This window comes from Stegodyphus dumicola, chromosome 3 (assembly GCF_044657685.1).
Source record: "Stegodyphus dumicola isolate Sdum_Otavi_A_Nest chromosome 3, ASM4465768v1".
In the NCBI taxonomy this organism is placed as follows: Eukaryota; Metazoa; Arthropoda; class Arachnida; order Araneae; family Eresidae; genus Stegodyphus; species Stegodyphus dumicola.
Window position 1 is genome coordinate 219,024,982 of NC_140770.1, and position 19,710 is coordinate 219,044,691.

A 19,710-nucleotide genomic window follows, 5' to 3' on the forward strand; every position below is an offset into this window, starting at 1 on the left:
CTAACATGCAAAAAATACGATTCATAGTCATACATTTTTCAGGCTGATGCCATAGGGAACCCACATAAAAAATTTTGATAGAAAACTAAACTAATTCTCTCTCATTATATCGGCAACAATGCCACGTACTTTTTAATGGTTTTCGTCTTTCTAATCGGTTGGTCGTAAAAGCTCAAATTCCATTCAATATTTCACTTATATTCAAACTTTGTCAATTAAATGTGGCAAAAAATTAATCAGAATTAATCAGAAATCAACAACGCGAACAAACACACAAACTGACATTCTGCTTTATATATATTTAGATTTTGTAAAAATTATAAATTTTTGATTAACAAACTCTACGGTTTGAAAGCGAGCAGTAGCAACACTTTTAGAAGCAAAGCATTTTTATCGCCAACGCGACAAACTGTTGCTGCTCAGAAAAATGAGTGCGAAACTTAGTGTTTTCAGAGTTTTCAATTAATATCTCGGCTGATTAAAGTCTTACGAAGATACGAACAGTCGAAATGGCTTCCCAAGAACTTTTGAAATCGCGAATATTGTATTTAATGTTTGGCAACGCTATTTTTTTCCATTGTAAAAATTAGAAATTTTTTATTAACAAATTCAAAGATCTGAAAGCGAGCAGTGGCAACACTTCTCGAAGCAAAGCAGATTTTTATCTCCAGCGTGCGAGACTGTTGCCACTCGGAAAAAATGAGGGCGAAAATTAGCGTTTCCAGAGTTTTTAATTAATATCTCTGATTTTTTGTTTTCCTTTAAATAATTGGACGTCGATTTTTCCCAGGATCCAGAAAAGAATTGTAGAAAGTTTAGTGACGATAGCTGTAATAGTTAATCGCAAACAAACGCACAGACATTCTTCTTTCTATAGAGAGATTTTATATTTAATATCTGGGCTCGCGAAGAAACTCTCAATGATAAAAAGGGGCTGCGATTAAAGAAAAAAAAATTAATAAGCCCTGGTTTAATTCAAACCTGTAATGAGTAATAGAATGGTAGTTAAGATATTATTTTATAATTTTAAGGCATGTTTTACTTCTGTCTCAATGTTAAGTTGCTTATGAAGTAAATGTGTTGTTAACTGCAATACATTATATTCGACGTTAATGGCAAAACTGAATTACTTTTGTTAGTAACTATCTTCCGTTTTAATCAAATATATTACTGAAGCCTATTCCTTTGTTTCAGGGGGGGGGAAGTATGATACATATTAGCATTGAACTGATACCTGGGCAAACATTATCCATGTTAGAAACTTAAATATTGCCGAGATATTTAATGAATAATGAAGCTGATTCCTTTCGATTACTTTTAATTCTTTTACCTCTGCATTACCTCTTTTAAGAAATATGAATTTCGACCTCAAGAACGGATTAGTCGCTACAGGAACGAAACAATGTTAGTTAGCGAAGTGATGAATCGTTTCATTGTTAAGAAATCTGATTACCTTAATAAGAATAACCAGGCCATATGGTATGCTGTTAACAGAGTATAACTTCACTCGATTTTTAGTCTGTGTTAAAATTCGAGACACGTAAAACACAATTAAATTTCAACCAGGGATAACTGCAATGTCCTTGCTGAATGAGATCACTTAAAATATATGTCAGTGTGAAAATTTTCCCCAAGGGATAGTCTAGTCTAGTCTTGTACACATGGCCGAGAATATCGTTGGGCGATGTGTCCGGTTCTGTCAGATAATGCTAAGTAGGCCATTCGTATGAGAAGGCCATCATTTGCTCTCTCTGAGAGGAAAACCTAAAGGACAGGAGAGGATTAAAATGTATATTTTAAAATATATAAACACATGTGGAACGTGAGCTGGTGATGATGTATGTCACTTCCGGACGAAAGTGCAGAAGTGCAGCTGTGAGTTTTAAATTCTTGTCAATCAGATCCGTAGGCTCGCGCGTTACCGCAGCGTTGTTCTTCATTGCATAAGGTTTTCTATAATTGGAATTCTATCAGTCTCTGAATCGGGTGTTCCTTTAATAAAGTCATGATGTGCGTGCGATGTAAAAATTCGTAATAGTTGATGCAAATACAAGGAAATGAGTGACTCCTGCAAATAAAGATCCTATGTACAGTTATTGTATGAGAAATGAGTTGAATGAGTACTTGTAAAAGTAAAAATGTGTACAGTAGTTACAGAGCACATCTTTCAATTTAAATAAATAAATTGAAATGATTAAGATGCTTGTAATTAGTGGGGTCATAAAAGAATTTTTCATTTAGCTTATTCATATATTTCTCGATAGGTTCGAATTTAAAATTTTTGTGCAGTCTTTGATTGCATACATAATAACACTAATTCTTAAAAAATGATTTTGTAATCTTTGAAGCTTAAGATGTATACAGTATCTATATTTATATTCGTAGCTTTAACCAAGCGATTTTCATATTCGAAAAAGAACAATGAGACTCATCCGCTTGGATACAGGTGGTCAAATACACGCTCGCTCCGGCTGACAGTTTTCGGTTTGCTTGGCTTAAACTGAATAATTTACCTAATAAGGAACTTGAAATAGCGAAAAGGGATTGTTCAATGTGTAACAACGAAACAATTATTGATTATTTACATTTTAATTGTACTATATAGAGAATTTGACGATTTACATTACATTTAAAATCATTTCAATGATGTTATTGACAAATACGTATTTTTTTTTAACAGGAGCCCCAGAGTCTCCCAGGGAATGTGCTGTAACAAACCAGTCATCGACCTCATTATCCGTCGAATGTGAGCCCGGGTACGATGGAGGATTGACTCAGACTTTCCATTTAGAGCTATATAATTCAGTGGTAGAACATTTGGCAGCTAATCTCACCACAGCAGATAAACCTGCCTTCAAAGTTCACAATTTACCACCTGGCACTGCCTTCGTTCTTGTGCTTTATGCGTCCAATGGAAAAGGAAAAAGCAATTCAGTGGCACTTATGGCATCGACCCTTCCACCGCCGGAAAGACATACAGGTGATGTTTCCAAAGGTATCTGAATAATACGATTGATCATAATTCTTAGATATTTATGTAATGCTCTTAATACTTTAAAATAAGTTTAGTACATTTCTTAAGCAGACAATACAGAATAATGTTTACCTTCACACTGCTTAATAATGTTTAACTTCACACACAATACTAACTTCATATTTTCTTCTAAAATAACAGAAGTTCGAGACACACAAAATGTAGTTTAAAATACCTTTCTTAAATTTACGTTAAGAAAGTATAATATAATGCAAATAATTATTGCAAAACACAAAGTACAGTATATTATAAATAATTAGATTGCCAGTATGCGTAACTTGTAAAGAGGTTATCACACTTGGCTACAGTTCCTGCTAGACAGGACTTTTCTGAGAAACGAGATTCTGGTAGTACTGGTTTAAACGGGAGGATTCCCAGAAAAAAGAGTCCCGCCTAGCTACGGAAACGATGTTGAGGCTACACGGGATTTTTCCAAACCTCACTGAAAATTTCTCAGCTGAACCTCTGTCCCGGGTAGAGACAACTAATCAGACGAAAGTTCTACTTCTGAAGCATTACGTGATCTCAAGCTGAGCGATAATCGATTAGTGTTTGGCGTTCATGTCTTTGTAGTAAGTGAAAATGGTAACCTAACTATCTGGGTTTCCTGGAATTGTGCGGATTCTGAGAATTGTTCCTTTCGATGTCAAGTCCCGCGCAGCAGAAGCATAATGTAATTGAGGTTTAAAACTGCGTTCTGTACAAGTGTACTTTGAAAACCGGAATTTGACCATTCAAAGTGGCGATTTCGCCGTGGTCGTTTCGTCGTCGGGCCATTTCGCCGTCGGGACGTTTCGCCGTCAAGATATATTTTTCTTTACACAACTGTATTTTTTTTTGCCATATTATATTGATTTAAATCAGTAACTCTGTTTAGTTTAATACTTTAATTTAATTTGATAAACAATTTATATAAAATAATATACAAAATGTTTTTGTGCACAATTTTATACAAATACGCCGTTACAATGACATATTAATTTTAAGAGAGTAAGGTGTTGACAAGATACAAGGTAATTCCTTTTCCATTCAGATTTCATAAAAATGTGAATTTGTGAGTGATTTCTCTGAACTAGCCGATTAAAATTTAAAGAAATCTTGAAGAATCATGTAAATATTGTACCCGCATAATTTTAAAATCGATAATATAACGTCTGTTATGTCAGAAATTTATCCCCAGTTCTCTTCGATACTGACATAATTTCCCAACTATCTGCGTAATTTCTTTATATCTCATACTTGTAAATAACTATATATATTAAAAGCAATCTTTATTTAGGATAAAAAAGCTAAACAATTATTAAACTAAATAAATTTAATACGAGTATAATACGGGAAGATAAATTTCAGTCATGTAAAGTAAAATATGTCTTGACGGCGAAACGTCCCGACAGCGAAACATCCCGACGACAAAACGTCCCGATGCCGAAACGGATACGGCGAAACGGTCACGTGGAAATGGCGACGGCGAAAAGTCCTAGATCCTTGAAAACATTTAGCTCCCTTAAAATTTCACAATATTATTTCCCTATTATTTTTTGTAAATGTTAAACTAAAATTAAACCCATAAGTAAATAATAAGTAATAAATAATTCATGTCAAATAATTTAATAATGTTAATATAAAATTTTACCCTTGTTATTCTTTTCTAATTAACTCACAAAATATTAACATACTATGCTGTTATCAGGTTTACAGAACTCTTTTACACCGCTTAATCTCTTACCCATTCTTTCAATATAATTTGACTGGACCGGCGAAAAATGTTTTCCTACAGACATAGTATTTATAAACTTAATTTAAACATTGTATCATCAAAAATGGGGCCCTACCGTATTAAATATAGATATCACAGTCATAATGATATATTAAAAAATATCCAGTTAAATATCTAAATCGGAAAATATCCAAAATACGTTACTTCGCGAAATGCTAACTCATGTAAAAATTGTTTAAACTTTCATTTCCTGAAGTTAATTTTGAGCATGATAGCGCAAATAATGAAAACTTCTGATTGCTAGTAAAAATACTAGTAGCATGGAAATGAGAGCCTAGCAACAGAAAGCGCAGCACGCAAGAGCTAGCAGGCGGCGTGCAGTGCAATATGCCAGACCAGAATAATTATCAAAATTTAATAGGAGGCAATGTTTTACTGATTTTCAGGTAAAAAATGTAACTACCGCATCTGTTTAACTTAAATTGATTAAATCTGCGGGCTTCTGTGTATTGCGCTTTCTGTCACAGAACTCTCATTTTCTTACTACTTATACATAATTACTTCATACTAAATATTTATACTTAATATTATAAGTAGTATGAATGATAATTAATTAATATGCATAATACTTATTTGAATTTATTTAGCACATAGACCATATAACAAGCTTTCGTTTAGATAATATTTTCAACTTTTAATTAATTCTATCAGAAATGAAGAAATAAATGATGCTTGGATAATATGAAACGCTTACGTTTAAATCTCTTTAATAAGAGTTTTAAACTTAAGAGTTAGATGCGACACCTGATCCTCTGTGACAAATAGAAAATTCAAGCTTAGTGACCTATTATTTTTTCATTTTGTTTTCGTTTATAAGAGTTCTTTAATAAGAGTTTTAAAATTAAGCATTTCAGATGAGATACCTGATCCCTGTAACAAGTAGAAAATTCAAGCTTAGTGACCTTATTATTTTATCATTTTGTTTTCGTTTAAGCACTGACTTTAAGATAAAATGCATCTTCAGTTCTGTTTGATTAACTTTAAGCGAGTATTACGCTTTCATTTTCCTTAAAAGAAAAGTTTAAGTAGCAAATGCAACTTAAACTAAATTTAATGCAACTTATAAGTTTGGCACTTTAATGAAAACTTCTTTTAAATGGTTGAAATCGTATCTACTTTCACTAGCTTTAAACTCAGTTTAAAGAGGTAAAATCCTTCAAATATATCTCTGTACTTATGTTATGTCTATGTTGCATGAGGCAGTCGCACGATTATCTGAAAACTAAGCCTTACTACATAATGGACGAAAAAAATAATAGGTTGTTGCATCTGAAATTAGCCGTTGAAAGACACCGTTTTAACTGCTTGCGGAAAACAGCAAGCGCTGATGTTTATGCAATATTTTTAAGCCGTATGGCAACGTCACGGATTAGCGACGCAAGTGCAATATTTGTTTTATTTAACGAGCACTAAAGTTTGAACGCTACCGACACCAATTCAATCACGCAACTCACACTAAGGCAACAATAACGTGGCGAGTTCAAACCGGAAAGTTCTATAACGGGCTGCAGTAGAAAACCAATAAAGCATTCAGTGAAGGAACAACTAATGAGAGATCCATTCACTACTGATTTGCAAAATTTCGCTGCAAAACGAAGAGAAAGAAACGAAGGAGATAGAGGCTATGAAACGAAAGCTATGGATACCATTCTATTTTTCTTAACTTGAATAAGTTAAAGGATTTAATGGAATCACATCCCCGACAAATTGTACAAGAGATCGTTCGGGCGCCAAAAGCACACTTTTCAAACGTTTTGCTGCAGCTGGCATTAACAGAATAAGTAAAGAAGAATGGAATAGAATAGAATAAGTTGGTGCCTGAAAGACGAACCACACCAGTGTTTGGAAATATGTTGTTCTCTCTTGAGAAGAAATAAAGAAAGCATATTGCTGCAAAAACGTTTTCTTATCGATGACAACTAGGTATTATACGATAGTCTCACATATTCGTCACAGTGTTTGATAGTGAAAATGTTTCCAGAAGATTCCACCATTGCATCCACAAAAGTACGCTGTTTAGTGTGGAAGTCTTCTGCTGCTTTTCTCACAGCTCATTCCTTTCATGAGGTGAAATGATAAATGAAGCTTTAACAAATATGAGGCAAAATTTTACAAATTGCACGTTAACCTTTAGCTGGTTGCGAGATTAAACAATTTCTTCTTATACGTTTCAATATACGCGATATCAACCAGTTGTAAATTTGTAATGAGAGTTGTTTCGTTTGAGCCTACTGCGGTGCGTCATTGAAATACGATCTGAGGTAGTTGTTGTCTTGTCCATTAATTTCATGGAAGAATGGTTCAGAGTCTCAAGGCGGTTAGACTTCTACTTCCACACCAGTTCTGAGACCCTCGGACCACCTTCGGGGGGGGACGGGGCCGAGGGTCTTCCACCCCTCTCCTCTTCCACCAAACCATACGAGAGGACTTTCAGCTAGCCATATATTTAGTGTCCCCATGCTGCAAAGATAGTAATACATTTACAAACACCCATGTCATCTCCGGTACAAGAACCCGGGCCCTTCGATACCTCAGTAGGTTTCCCTAATAACTGTACCGTTTGGGCGGCCATCTGATCTAGTTGATGATAATCAAAGAGTTAAGCAACTAGCACTTACGAACAAACATAGAGTCCTAACACTTCAAGTTAACGCCAGACTTAATGCGGCAGTGCCAAAAAATCAGTTATTTAGGATACGAAATTATACTACATTCTTCAATACTGGAGAACTTCCATCACATGCAGAGACACTGGTTTCTATAAATATAATACAAATATCTTTAACTAAAATGTCACGCTTTGGCTAAAATGTCACTTTTGTTTGAGCAGCAGGCGTTCTTCTTTTCATTTTCTTCTATCGATTATTTCATTTGCAGCAACGCAATATTTGTTGTAGTAGCCAATATTTTCAATTTACATTCCAATTGTATATTTTATTCCATTGTATAAATATTAGTTTAAGAATAGGAAATTGATTAGAAACATTAGTTTTATGTAGTATTTAAATTTGGAAGAAAGTTGATTTAATGGCTTCATTTTGTTATAGCAGAAGAGGAATTAGCAACTATCAGCCCAGTACTTGGAATCCTCATCGGAGTAGTATCTGTCTTAGTTCTGGTGGCGATCATCACAGTCATCATAATTAGAGTACAAAGTTCAAAAGAACATACGAAAGGTAAGAAATTCTACAGAAAATTCAATTTAGTTGTAACAAATTAAACTGTGAAATAATAAATAAAAAATACAAAAATTAGGAATTGCTGTTATAATTGTAAATATTGAATGTGTATTGGTATATACTGACCTTCTTGCTGGTACATTCTTTAGCGGATTTCTTCACCAGTTTGGATAAGTCTAAGATTGAATTCCGGGTAAGATACGGATGTCAGTATGATTATATCCATCCTTTTCGGTTTCATACCCTTTCTGTCATTCTAATCTATTTGCTCAATGCCAGAACTATAAAGTATTGACTTTTTTTTTGCAAAACAGGGAATATACAAGATTATTCTAGCGCACGTCCGTTTTAAAAATGAATATCTAGAATGGGACATTAATGTTCCGTTGTTACTTATAGGAAAAAGAAAATGTTTTTTATGTAATTTTATTTACACACTTACCTCCATATACAGTTTTCACTTGTTATTTATAATTTTGGTTATACTTTATATAAAGGCTGATTATAAAAATAAGGTACATAAAATAGTATACAGATTAGTAACAGACAAATGGATGTATGCAAGTGAAAAAAAGTAATTAAAAGCTGTTGTTAAACATATATTTGACTTTGATTAAGTAACAAGAAAAGAAAGGTAAAAAAATAAAAATAAAAAAGTGAAGTTATAAAATAAATCACTTAAAACATTGATTTCAGGACCTTTAAAATAGTAAGAAATGATAATTAAAATGTAATAGAATAATAGGATTTGCAAGTAAGTATATAAAATATAAATAGATGTATTTAAAAAAAGGACTCTATAACTGATAAACTATTTTAATGTTTTATATACAGGCGAAACTTAAATATTTTTCTTTATAAATATGCTTATATTGACTGTATGTAAACATGTGTGATGAAATTTAAATCGCAAATCAGTTAGAGAAAAAATAATGCACTGCAACCCATTTCGTAAGCTGTCTGGGAAAAAAATAAGAATACATATATATATATATAGCTGTTTAGATAACATGAATTAAGTCAGAAGAGAAACGCCTCAAAGGGAAACTTAAAATTAGTAAAGAAACAACTTTATATTTATCGTAGATTTTAGACAAAAAACTCAATCGATTTGCAGGGCAAACAGGTCCCTCTTCATCAGGAGCAAATAAATTTGCAAGCCTGGAAAGCAACTGGCGTAACGACCCTATCAACGGATAAAAAAAACATGAATTTTATGTCTGAAACGGTGAAATTAACAAGTCTTCCACAGCTAATCATAGCTGGGAATTTAATCATAATTTTGACTTTGGGTCTGCAAAAGCTATCCAAAAATCTTCTTCCATTAGTGAGTAGGATTTTTTGAAGCTTTTCACATTCACAAAGGTTTATCTTGTTTAGTTAATGACTTTAAGTCTAATAAAGTCCTTCCTAACGCATTTAAAATGCTATTACTTTTTAAAAATTTTCATTACTAATGTAACCAAAAGATGGCACTACATTCTTGTTCGCTTTACTGCGGCAGGGTATAAATAGAACCGTTACGCCCGCTGCTTTCTCCCATGTGTGATGCTAGCTTGGTGGTAAAGCTGATCGGAAAGAACACTTAACTTCTGGGGTCGTGAGTTCGAATCCCATGCGCTTTTCCTCGAAAATCGTACTTTCTCAGTTAGACAAGGTGATCATTTTACTAATCCATATCTTATCCTGGGAGGGGTCGCCCAGGGCAGTATCCTAGGACCCATTATCTATATTATTTACGTTTACGATTTTCCTACCTTCCCGGAAGACTGCAACTTTCAACTTGCCTGTTGCGCGGATGACACCGCACTTATACAAAAGTCCAGAAAACCTAACAATGCTCTCGTCAAACTCCAAAATAAAATGAACCAGGTAGAGGAATGGTGCAAGAAGTGGAGAGTGAACATTAATGCGAACAAATCACAAATTCTGCTCATCCGGCGCTACAAGCACCTGGATAACATCTCCACTACTGTTACCCTATTTGGCACACCAATCCCGATTGTAACTCAAGCTAAATATCTCAGAATTACTTTCAATAGAACTTTCACCTGGTCGACGCACATCAATATTACCAGGGGGGAAATCTTCGGTATCATGTGCAAGCTTTTTCACCTACTAGCTGAATCTTCAGGTCTTAGCCTAAATAGGAAGAAAAGAATATATACAGCAATCATAAGACCCATCATTACATACGCATCTCCAGTCTGGGCAAATGCCAAACAAAACGATCTCAAAAAGCTGCAAATTATCCAGAACAAGTTTCTCAGAATCATCACAGGAGCCCCATATTACATCAGAAATAAAAACCTGCACCGAGATTTAAAAATTGAATATGTGAAAACCTACATCAATAAGCTTAACGAAAATTTCTACAAAAAAGCAAATCAAAATAGCACAGCAGACTTCTCTAATATTTTAAATTACGAAATCATAGAGGACGATTACTACAATAGACCCTTCACCGCCCATACAATTAATATGTTAAATTTGCACACAACTTAAGCAGCATCGACTCGGGTCAGTTTCCGAGAGGGTGACCACCTCACGTGATCAGCCTGATTATTGCAAAGTGTCTCGCTTCTAACAACCAGCGCTGTCTTCTGATTCGCCAGCCCATGATCCCGGCTCTCCGCCTACGAACTGTGAATTTCTTTCAACCACCATCACCGCCACCAGAGGGCGACAGACCTGACTGATGTTACTTTATTCTTTTCCTCCCACTCACAGCTCCCTCCATGGGATTTATTCAGGTATTCTCATTACCATGCCCATTGTGGATTTACATCAGGTTTACAGGGAAGTACTGCGAATGCAGTAGACCCCCTGTATAAATACTTCTGTCTCAAAGTATCAACTGCTTTTTCCCAATTCGACTCCATCATCTACTCACGTGATCGTGGTCACTTCCCTTTTTACACTTTCGACAGTTCATCTTGGACTTAGTTCATGTATCGTTCTACCTCGAGGCCCGTAGTGGAACACCACTTCAAGACAGCCGGAACACGTTTTGCAATATTTACACGGCAGTTGCGGCATATCAGTGGTAGTTGAAGTTGGAGCTGCTTTCTGGTTTTGCAAATTTCTTGTCTCCTCATGAAGAGGGATGTGTTTGCCCTCGAAATCGAATGATTTCTTTTTTTTTTTTTTTTTTTTTTCGTCTAAATGTACGCCCAATATAAGATTGGTTCTATACTAATCTAAAGTGAATTAATTAAACTCAATTTCATGTTACATTCAGTTTGAAGTGAGCTGTTGTAAAGAACTAAAGCTATATTCCTAGGAAAATTTAATGAAAAAATTGGAAAGGGGTGGGAATCTTTTTTCCCACATTATAATTTGAATTTAAAAGGAGAAAAACTAATTTCGTTTATAATACTGAATGCAGAAAATATCCTACGGCTTCTTTAGTCGTTTTTTTTTAATTGGTAGCTATGTATAAATGGGAAAAGCATATAGTAATTAAAATATTCATTTAATTCGAAGTGTGTTATTGTGTGAATTTGTTATTGTACGTTGTCTGAAGATTATGCAACTAAAATATTTTATCTATAACGTGGTGTGGATTTAATGTAAATAAAAGCAGTTCACCAGAAGGATTATAATAATTAGAGCTGCTTTCAAAACACTATTAGACTCTGGCAATGAGAGGTTTACTCGTTGTACGCATTGCAACTAATCGACAGCGTGGTGTATAAAAAGTGTAATATTAATAATAATAATCCATGATTCATTATTTTGTTAACTATGGCTGGGAAGAGGTTACGCCCATCGGTTTTGTTTATTTATCGACATCCATTAACAGACCCTCAAACTACTGATGAAAGCCCACCAGCGGCTAAGCAGTAAAAGCCACTGAATACTGGCAGTTCGGTCCGGGGTTCGAGTCCCGCGACGGGCTGGCTGCATGGACGTTTCTGTGGTTTTTCCCATGTGTAATGGGGATAGGAGTCAGTTTCCCTTAAACGGACCTCCACTGGGCACCCCTCCCTTTCCGTGTAGTGTCTAAGAGTGGATCACGTAATAAGTAAAAAAGGTACTGCTAAAAACAAATGACGTGGAAAATTATCCGTGACGACCACTAAATGCCGATCCAACTTCAAGTTAGAAGCAAAAAATAAAGGTTTTCGATCTTGTCAGTGATTGCATGGCTTGCCAATGATAAGAAAATGCTTAATATCTGATACTATAAACTTCTTTTATATGCTACCCTTTTATATACCATTTACATGCAAGTGTTTATGAAAATAATAATTCGAGTCATTACAAATTGCATAACGTAGTTATATTACTAAAATTTAACTAAAAATTACAAAGAATAACCTTATATAGCTTAGTTTATCACACTGGACAAAATAAATTTTGTAATTTTAAAAATAAATTGAAAAATTTTCAGCACTGTGTTTGGCAAGAATTCAAAACTTTAAATATGCTAAGAAATGTAAAGGTATTCTCCCACAAGGCGTGTAACAACTATGAGAACTGAAAAAATTCAATAGTGTGCGTGAGCCTAATGTTGTGGTAGCGTAATTTAATATAAGGAAGACGTTAACCGAAAAATGCATACTCAGTTATAAACGTTTCTAACATCATTCAGAATCGATAATAAATGTTTCTAGCCTCGTAGAGACACAATTATAAAGGTTCCTAACTTAATAAAAGAAACTTAATATAAAATATGAAGTCTGGTAATGTTTTAAAGAGTTTGGATTTTTTTTTGTGGTCTTATCTCCATGGCAAAATATTAACTATTACTCATTTTACAGAAAATAAACTAATTTGATTATATAAAAGAATAGAGCTTAGCTAAAAAATATAATATTTCAGTCATGAACTTCGAAGAATAAATTAAACAATACAGCATATTTTTTACTTGCATAAAAATTCAATCTAAAATAATTTGCAAAGCGCAGTATATGTATCTCCAACTTTACTTTCAACTCGAAAAGCTTTGCCAAGTTTTTTCCTGGAGTTCAAACCGGAATAAAAACGACATTAGAAACTAAACATAAAGTCTCCGTAACTCGAAAAATAACAGGAGACATTATATTTAACAGGATTCAAATTACCCTTATGCAATGGCAACTCTCTGTCAGTTTTAAATCTTCACTGTAATTTACTAATTCTGTACTCCTAATTTACAAATTTGCAGCTCTCCTAATTTATTATTACTAAAATCAGAGACGCATGCGGTGGTATCAAAACTAATTACGAACTCTCTTAGTGCAACGCTTAAATTTTATTCTACAAAAAACGCATTTTGAGTATAAGCGTTTTTAGAGCGGAGAGCTATCGAAAATTTAGCGTCTGCAAAATGACAGCCAGCCATACCGAAACTGTCTTTAAATACTTAGTAATGTAACAAAGCAACGTACTGGAGGCACCTTTCGCTGAAATATGAGAAAAATTAAGCCATTTAAAATTTAAAATCCTTGCAGCCGTAGTCTGACTGGCAGCTCGCGGGCCGCATTCAGCGCTCCAAGCAATTTTACAAGCCTCGTGCATTTTAATTATGTATCTAATATAAATATGGTGCTTTTAATTTTAATTTGAGAAATACATGCATATGGGCTAAGCAACTCTTTTATTATTATTATTATTATTATTATTATTATTACGTCTTCCGGCTTTAGGCACTACGCGGATGGGGAGGGATTCCCTGTGGAGGGCGTTTTAAGAACACTGACTCGTATCCATGTTACACATGGGGAAAAACATGAAAATGCACATGCATGCAGCCCGCTCGCCGGGACTTGAAGCCCAGACCGAACTACCAATGTTGAGTGCTTATACAGCTCCTCCACTGGTGGGCTCCACTAACTGCTTTTGAAAGAAAGAGAGATGGAATGAATAAATTGGGAATTTTGTATTTGTTCAATATATAGCTTGTATTTCAAGCCAAGTGACCTACTAGCTACAAAACGGTAAATTTACTTAAAACTGGTATTTATTAATTGGGAATTTTGTATTTGTTCAATATATAGCTTGTATTTCAAGCCAAGTGACCTACTAGCTACAAAACGGTAAATTTACTTAAAACTGGTAGTTCGGGCTGAGATTCAAATCACAGCAAACGGACTGATGCATAGCCATTTTCGTGGATTTTCCCAAGCGTAACGTGTACACAAGCTAATTTTCCTTTTGAACGTCCTCAACGAACGGTCGCGTACACTTAGCCGGCAACCACTTAGCCGACGGGACACTTAACCGACACCAGTTAGCCGACAAGACATTTAGCCGACAAGGACACTTAACCGACATGGACACTTAGCCGACAGGATATTTAGCCAACACGGACAGAGCCTACAGGACATTTGGCCGACACACAGAATTCGCCGTCAGGGCATTTAGCTACGGGACAGTTAACTGTCAAGACATAAATGTCCCGTCGGCTAAGTGTCACGGACCCCTCCACGAAGACATCCATCCACTTAAGCAAAGAGTCTGTCAATGCTTTGCCATATTCAAATAAAGCAAAACAAAACTATCTTAGGCACTTGACTGAGGTAATGTGGGATAAATTTTCACGTTGGTACAATCAACAAATTTTGTTCCCCAGCCGGCAGTTGATAACAATTAAGTATTCTGAAGTTTTCGGTTTTTCCCATTGAGTTGATTCCTCTTTCCTTATATATACTTTATTTAAGTATTTAATTCACTAGTTAGATGCTTAGCTCCGCATCGCATTACCATACATATGAAGACAAACCAACGTATGGCTTATAAAGCCTGTTTATTTTTGCTTGCTTATAGTTCGCTATATAGCAATATCTATGATTTGGAATTGTACCTAAGTTTCAAGTGTAGCTTTCATATGGAAATTTATCTTGTCATATAAAAGTTATAAATAATTTTATAATAGGTAATTTAATTATAATAGGAAAAAAAAAGTGCTCATCAGCAAGAAAGAAAGAAATTTAAAATTATTTGCATGCAAACCTATGTATTATTTCTGTATATGTCAAAGAAAAGAATAATAAATTTAAAAAAAAATCTGATGTGGACACCCCATGACTTCCCTGTATGGTCTATTAAATTATATACATTTTTTGCTACATTTCCATTAAACTTATTTCTTCGATTTCCATTAGAGATACATCACTCATTCAATAAATTCAGTTCTCACTTCACGATAAAGCAAAAATTCATAAAAACTCAAAATATCTTCATTTAAGTTTGTGAAATAGAGAAAAACATAAACCACCAAATAGAGTTAAAACACTTAAAAACAATTTTTATAATTAAAATTAAAGTTTCTACGCAAAAACAAAATTACTTTTGGTTTTACTCGGCAAAAATACACTGAAGATGCAGAGATTGAAACTCAATAAATTCACATTAAATTTATTGAGTTTCAAATGTAAACAAATGGCGGTTCCTTACGCTTAACTCACCACTTAAAATGCAGATTAACTAAAGGCATAAAAACCTTAACCGCAACATAAAAGCCACATAATTCAATCACTTTTAAAGAATAAAATGCACAATTTACCAACATATAACGATAAAAGCCTGAGATCTCCGAACCAGGTAACAGACAGGAATACATATATATATTTATATATGATTGGTGCAGCCGATTACTACGAAAAAGGGAGGTGCACAATTACATGTATTAACAGCTCCATATGCAAAATTTTAACTTTCTATAGTTTCATTCTTAAATTATGCGAGATACATACATACGTACGAACGTGCAAAAGTTAAGGAAAAAAAAATTCTTCTGCATCCATTTTAAATCAATTTTACAATCCTTTATGGCAAAAATAGCCTTTTATTCTGCCCGTGCGTGCAGATGTAATCCAAAAATATCGTTCAGATTGCTTCAAGAGCTCTCGAAATGGATATTTTCGTTGAAATATGACATCCAAAATTTGTTGCGATTACTATACTTCCTTTACTTCGTACTTAAGAAAGAATAGGTTGCTATTATTTATTACCAAATTTTAAACCACTCGGAGAGTTTTCATAATTTGTTTTTTAAGCTAAAAGTAATTTAATTTTGAGATAACTGACTAAATTAACTTCTAAGTAGTTTGAAACAGATGAAATAAATGTTAGACTGAAAATTTAATGGCTAGAATACTGTACATTTGAATTACAAAATAAAATCATTTAGAGACATTAGGTAATTTCGAAGCCGGAGAGACGAAAAATTAGCAATGCCCTCGCCGGGACTCGAACGACTTACCTCTCGAGTACGCGTCAAGCGTGCTGACCACTACACCAGGAAGGCGTGATAAGAAGGCGGGACAAATACCTTATAACCAAAAGAATTTTTTTCACCATACCCGAATTTCAGATTTCAGACAGGTAAGAAACATAAAATTGAAATTTTTCTTCGAGTTATTGTTTATATAGTGTTCGATTAATATTTAAAAAATTACATTTAAAATTTATCTAAAATATTTTATCATGCGTTCGACTCGCATGTAATTTGAGTTTGAGTGTAATTGATATATGTTTATACATAATAAAAATCCTTGCAGATTTAGATACTCGAATAAAGTATTACAATGAATCAAGTGTCCTAATTGCTTCAACTATGATATGGAAATGCAGTTCCAATTAAGAATCAATTCATGCGCATATGAGCCGTTGTAAAGCTCTTATCATTCGAAACGAAATTACTTCCACGAATATTTTGAATAAGCAATCATAAAATATTTCAAGGTCTTACTAAACTCAAACGAATTGATATCTTTTCAGTCTTTTCTGCTCATATCATTCAAATTACTGAATAAATAAGCAATTTCCAAGCTAACAACATAATAGGATATTTTAAGGACTACAAAACCTGATGGTAATATACCATTACCGCGGAATGCTCTGTACAGCGAGATATTAAAGGAGAGGCTGAACCAAGTCCCTGCAGAAACTAGTAAAGCTCCTTCCGGGCCCCGAGAAGACAAGATGCAAGATTTTATTGAAAAAATAATTTACTTCAGAGGAAACATTAAGAAGCTAAAACTACTGTTGAGAAACTTTGATGTGGTTTCAAAGCTGCAATATACCTTATGAAGATTGCCGACGAGGATTATTAAGGATTTTCACCTAAAAAATATGCAGTTATTTTAAGTGATTACTCTCATTTTTCGTCTTCTCTACAATTATTCTCAAGCAGCATCGCACGGGGTCAGTTTCTGGGAGGGTGACCTCCCATGTGACTGGCTGCGACGAATCAACAGTTAGTATTTCGTGGGATAATTCTCTTTGACTTTGCGCAGGACTTGTTCGCACCAGTTCGACGGCTTTTATCATCTTATTAATAGTATAGACTATGCCATCTTATATTACAGCTTTCCAGAACCAATGTTTATGTACCTTTTTGACTTATTCATTATGATTTTTGTATTTCTGTTCTCACATTTGTTCTAGGATATCTCTTGGTTACTTCATCACATCATTCGAAGCTACCAAATGTTCTACAAGGGGTAAGGCCTTTGGCCTAGGCACCCTGGTGTCGCAAGCACCACTCTACCGGGGAGCGTGATATTTTAAGAAATAATGAATTTCATTCCCTTAAAGCAATATTTTTACACCTATATTATAAATGGGAAAATTCGATTTTACTGTAATTGGGAAAAGAAGGATATTTCATTTCAAGTAATGCAGGTATCATTATGAGTATCATAAGCCTTTTTTACAGTGTACGATGTTTATATAGTCATTTAATTTACAATGTAATTGACTGAAAAATGCTTATATTCTATTATTTTAGTAGAACGGATCCAGATTAAATGATAAAGATTGATCAAAATAATATACCTGCATCTGTTTCTATGAAAGATGGAATATAAATTGTTATTTTTCAGGGAAATCGTTGCAAAATTTCCAAAAATGCGTTGTCTATACAAAACTGTTTCTTGCCTGAGAGAGGTTTAGGAAAATACCTTCGTAGTTCGATTAAAATGAAAACAAATTAATTAATTAAAAACCCTGAAGGTTTAATTAAATCCTAACATTCGCTGAAACGCTGATTGCCAATTATTTCCCTGTGTTACAAAATTTCCTGTGCTTCATTATAAAAGACAGCCAACGTCCAAAGAAAAATTTCTTTAACTTGCAAAATAACTGCGAAAAAACTAAAATAAATAATGAAAGATGAAAATCTTCTTGAGAAAACTGACTAAAGCCAGATGAAAGTAATTACAGATGTTATTAATTTATTAAAAGTTAAAATGTTATTGATTTATTTAAGGTTACTTTATGCACTGCATTCCATTCTGAATTCCCAAACATGGAGTATAATTAATTATGCGATTATTGCATTTGACAAAGATGCGATTGTATTTAAATTTAAGCTTATTTGTGAAATTGTATCTTGAGACAGGCAACAGTTTATCTTGATACTTTCTTTCTACTCCCATGTTTAAATTATCAAATAAGGTTTCAAGATATATCTACGATTAGTTTGATTAAACTGTACGATCATATATATATATATATATATATATACATGTGGGATGAGGTTAGGATTAAAATAGAGGAAGGCAGTGGCATTTTAAAGGTATTTAAGGATGAAAGAATAAACATGATTATGGTATGTACAGAGTGAAAGGAAGTAAGATTAAAAAGTTCTATTCATCATGAAACTAAATTATATCATCAATCAATATCGTCGAGCAGCATAGTTCAGTTACATCCGACGCCACATCATAACCTCATCGGAATGGAAGTCTCCTTTCATTTCCTCACGGAGCTTGAAGAAGTATCTCGCTACTGTAGCTGTTGCCAGATTTAGGAAAAGGCGGATGAGTTGTACGAACGAATGTCCACATACATATGTATTACATCACATTTAATAATTCATTTAATTGCATAACTCGAAATTTTTCGAACAGTATGAAATTAAAATGCTTTGGGGCCAGAATTTATCATTATTTGATTCTTTAATTTACACCATTTTTAAGCTATTTTTATGTGAACTTTGAACGTAGCATTTGGTACAATTTTTAGTCATCTAAGAATCATTTTCTCTTCTATTGTCTCATAGTTAAGGAGAATTAGGATAATAAGGAAGCACTAAATAGTTATTATTTAAATTAGTTTTCAATTTAAATTCAATCAATTGAATATCACGATCTGATAATTAAATGAGACTAAATTTAACACGATTCAGATAAAAGCGGCATAATTTTCTGCACAGTTCCTAAATATCCAGTTCCAGGTAAATAACCAATTTAAAATGAAATCCATCATTATCATCTAGGCTGTAAAATTCATTTTTAAAAAAGCAAAAAGAAAACAGTATTAGCATGTTTTCGAATAGTTAAAAAAAATTTGTCGAGTATTCGTTACATGACAGTTGATTTCTTCTTCGCGATTCTGCGCCACCTCAACAAACGATAGTTAGTAGAGCATGAACTGCGGGAGGCGGAGGAACGAAAATCCGGTTTATGTACTTGACCATCCACACAACTCACCAGATTCGTCTTCCTGCAATTATATATTATAGGTTTTGTTACACTGCTTCGCTTGAAGTATTAAATGGAAAGAGATAGACTTTCAGTGTAAAAACGTATAATGGTCCTGTCTTTTTTTATTATTTTTTTATTATTATTATCTCAGTTTCATTCTTTAATGCTTACATTCCAAGACCTAGAGATTTCTTTCGTTTGTTAAAAAAACTATTTTTATTTGAAATAATATCACAATCATATCATATGAATGGGACCAGAATGGTTCCAAATAAATGATTTTCACAATAAAAATATATA

At 33.8% G+C, this 19,710-nt stretch overlaps 1 protein-coding gene and 1 long non-coding RNA gene across 4 annotated transcripts in view; one reads left to right on the forward strand and one right to left on the reverse strand.

Moving 5' to 3' along the window:
* LOC118185156 (protein turtle-like) overlaps positions 1-19,710 on the forward strand; it is a 657,136-nt gene that overhangs the window by 474,585 nt on the left and 162,841 nt on the right. The window contains exons 8-9 of one of the 3 annotated variants that reach the window (XM_085813856.1): positions 2,681-2,995; positions 7,859-7,987. In XM_085813856.1, the coding sequence (XP_085669982.1) occupies positions 2,681-2,995; positions 7,859-7,987 (444 nt within the window). The remainder of the gene's footprint in view (positions 1-2,680; positions 2,996-7,858; positions 7,988-19,710) is intronic. The other 2 variants (XM_085813857.1, XM_085813858.1) reach the window with 2 other exon arrangements.
* Positions 1-19,710, reverse strand: part of LOC146998272 (uncharacterized) — an 80,112-nt gene that overhangs the window by 2,443 nt on the left and 57,959 nt on the right. The window lies entirely within an intron of this gene.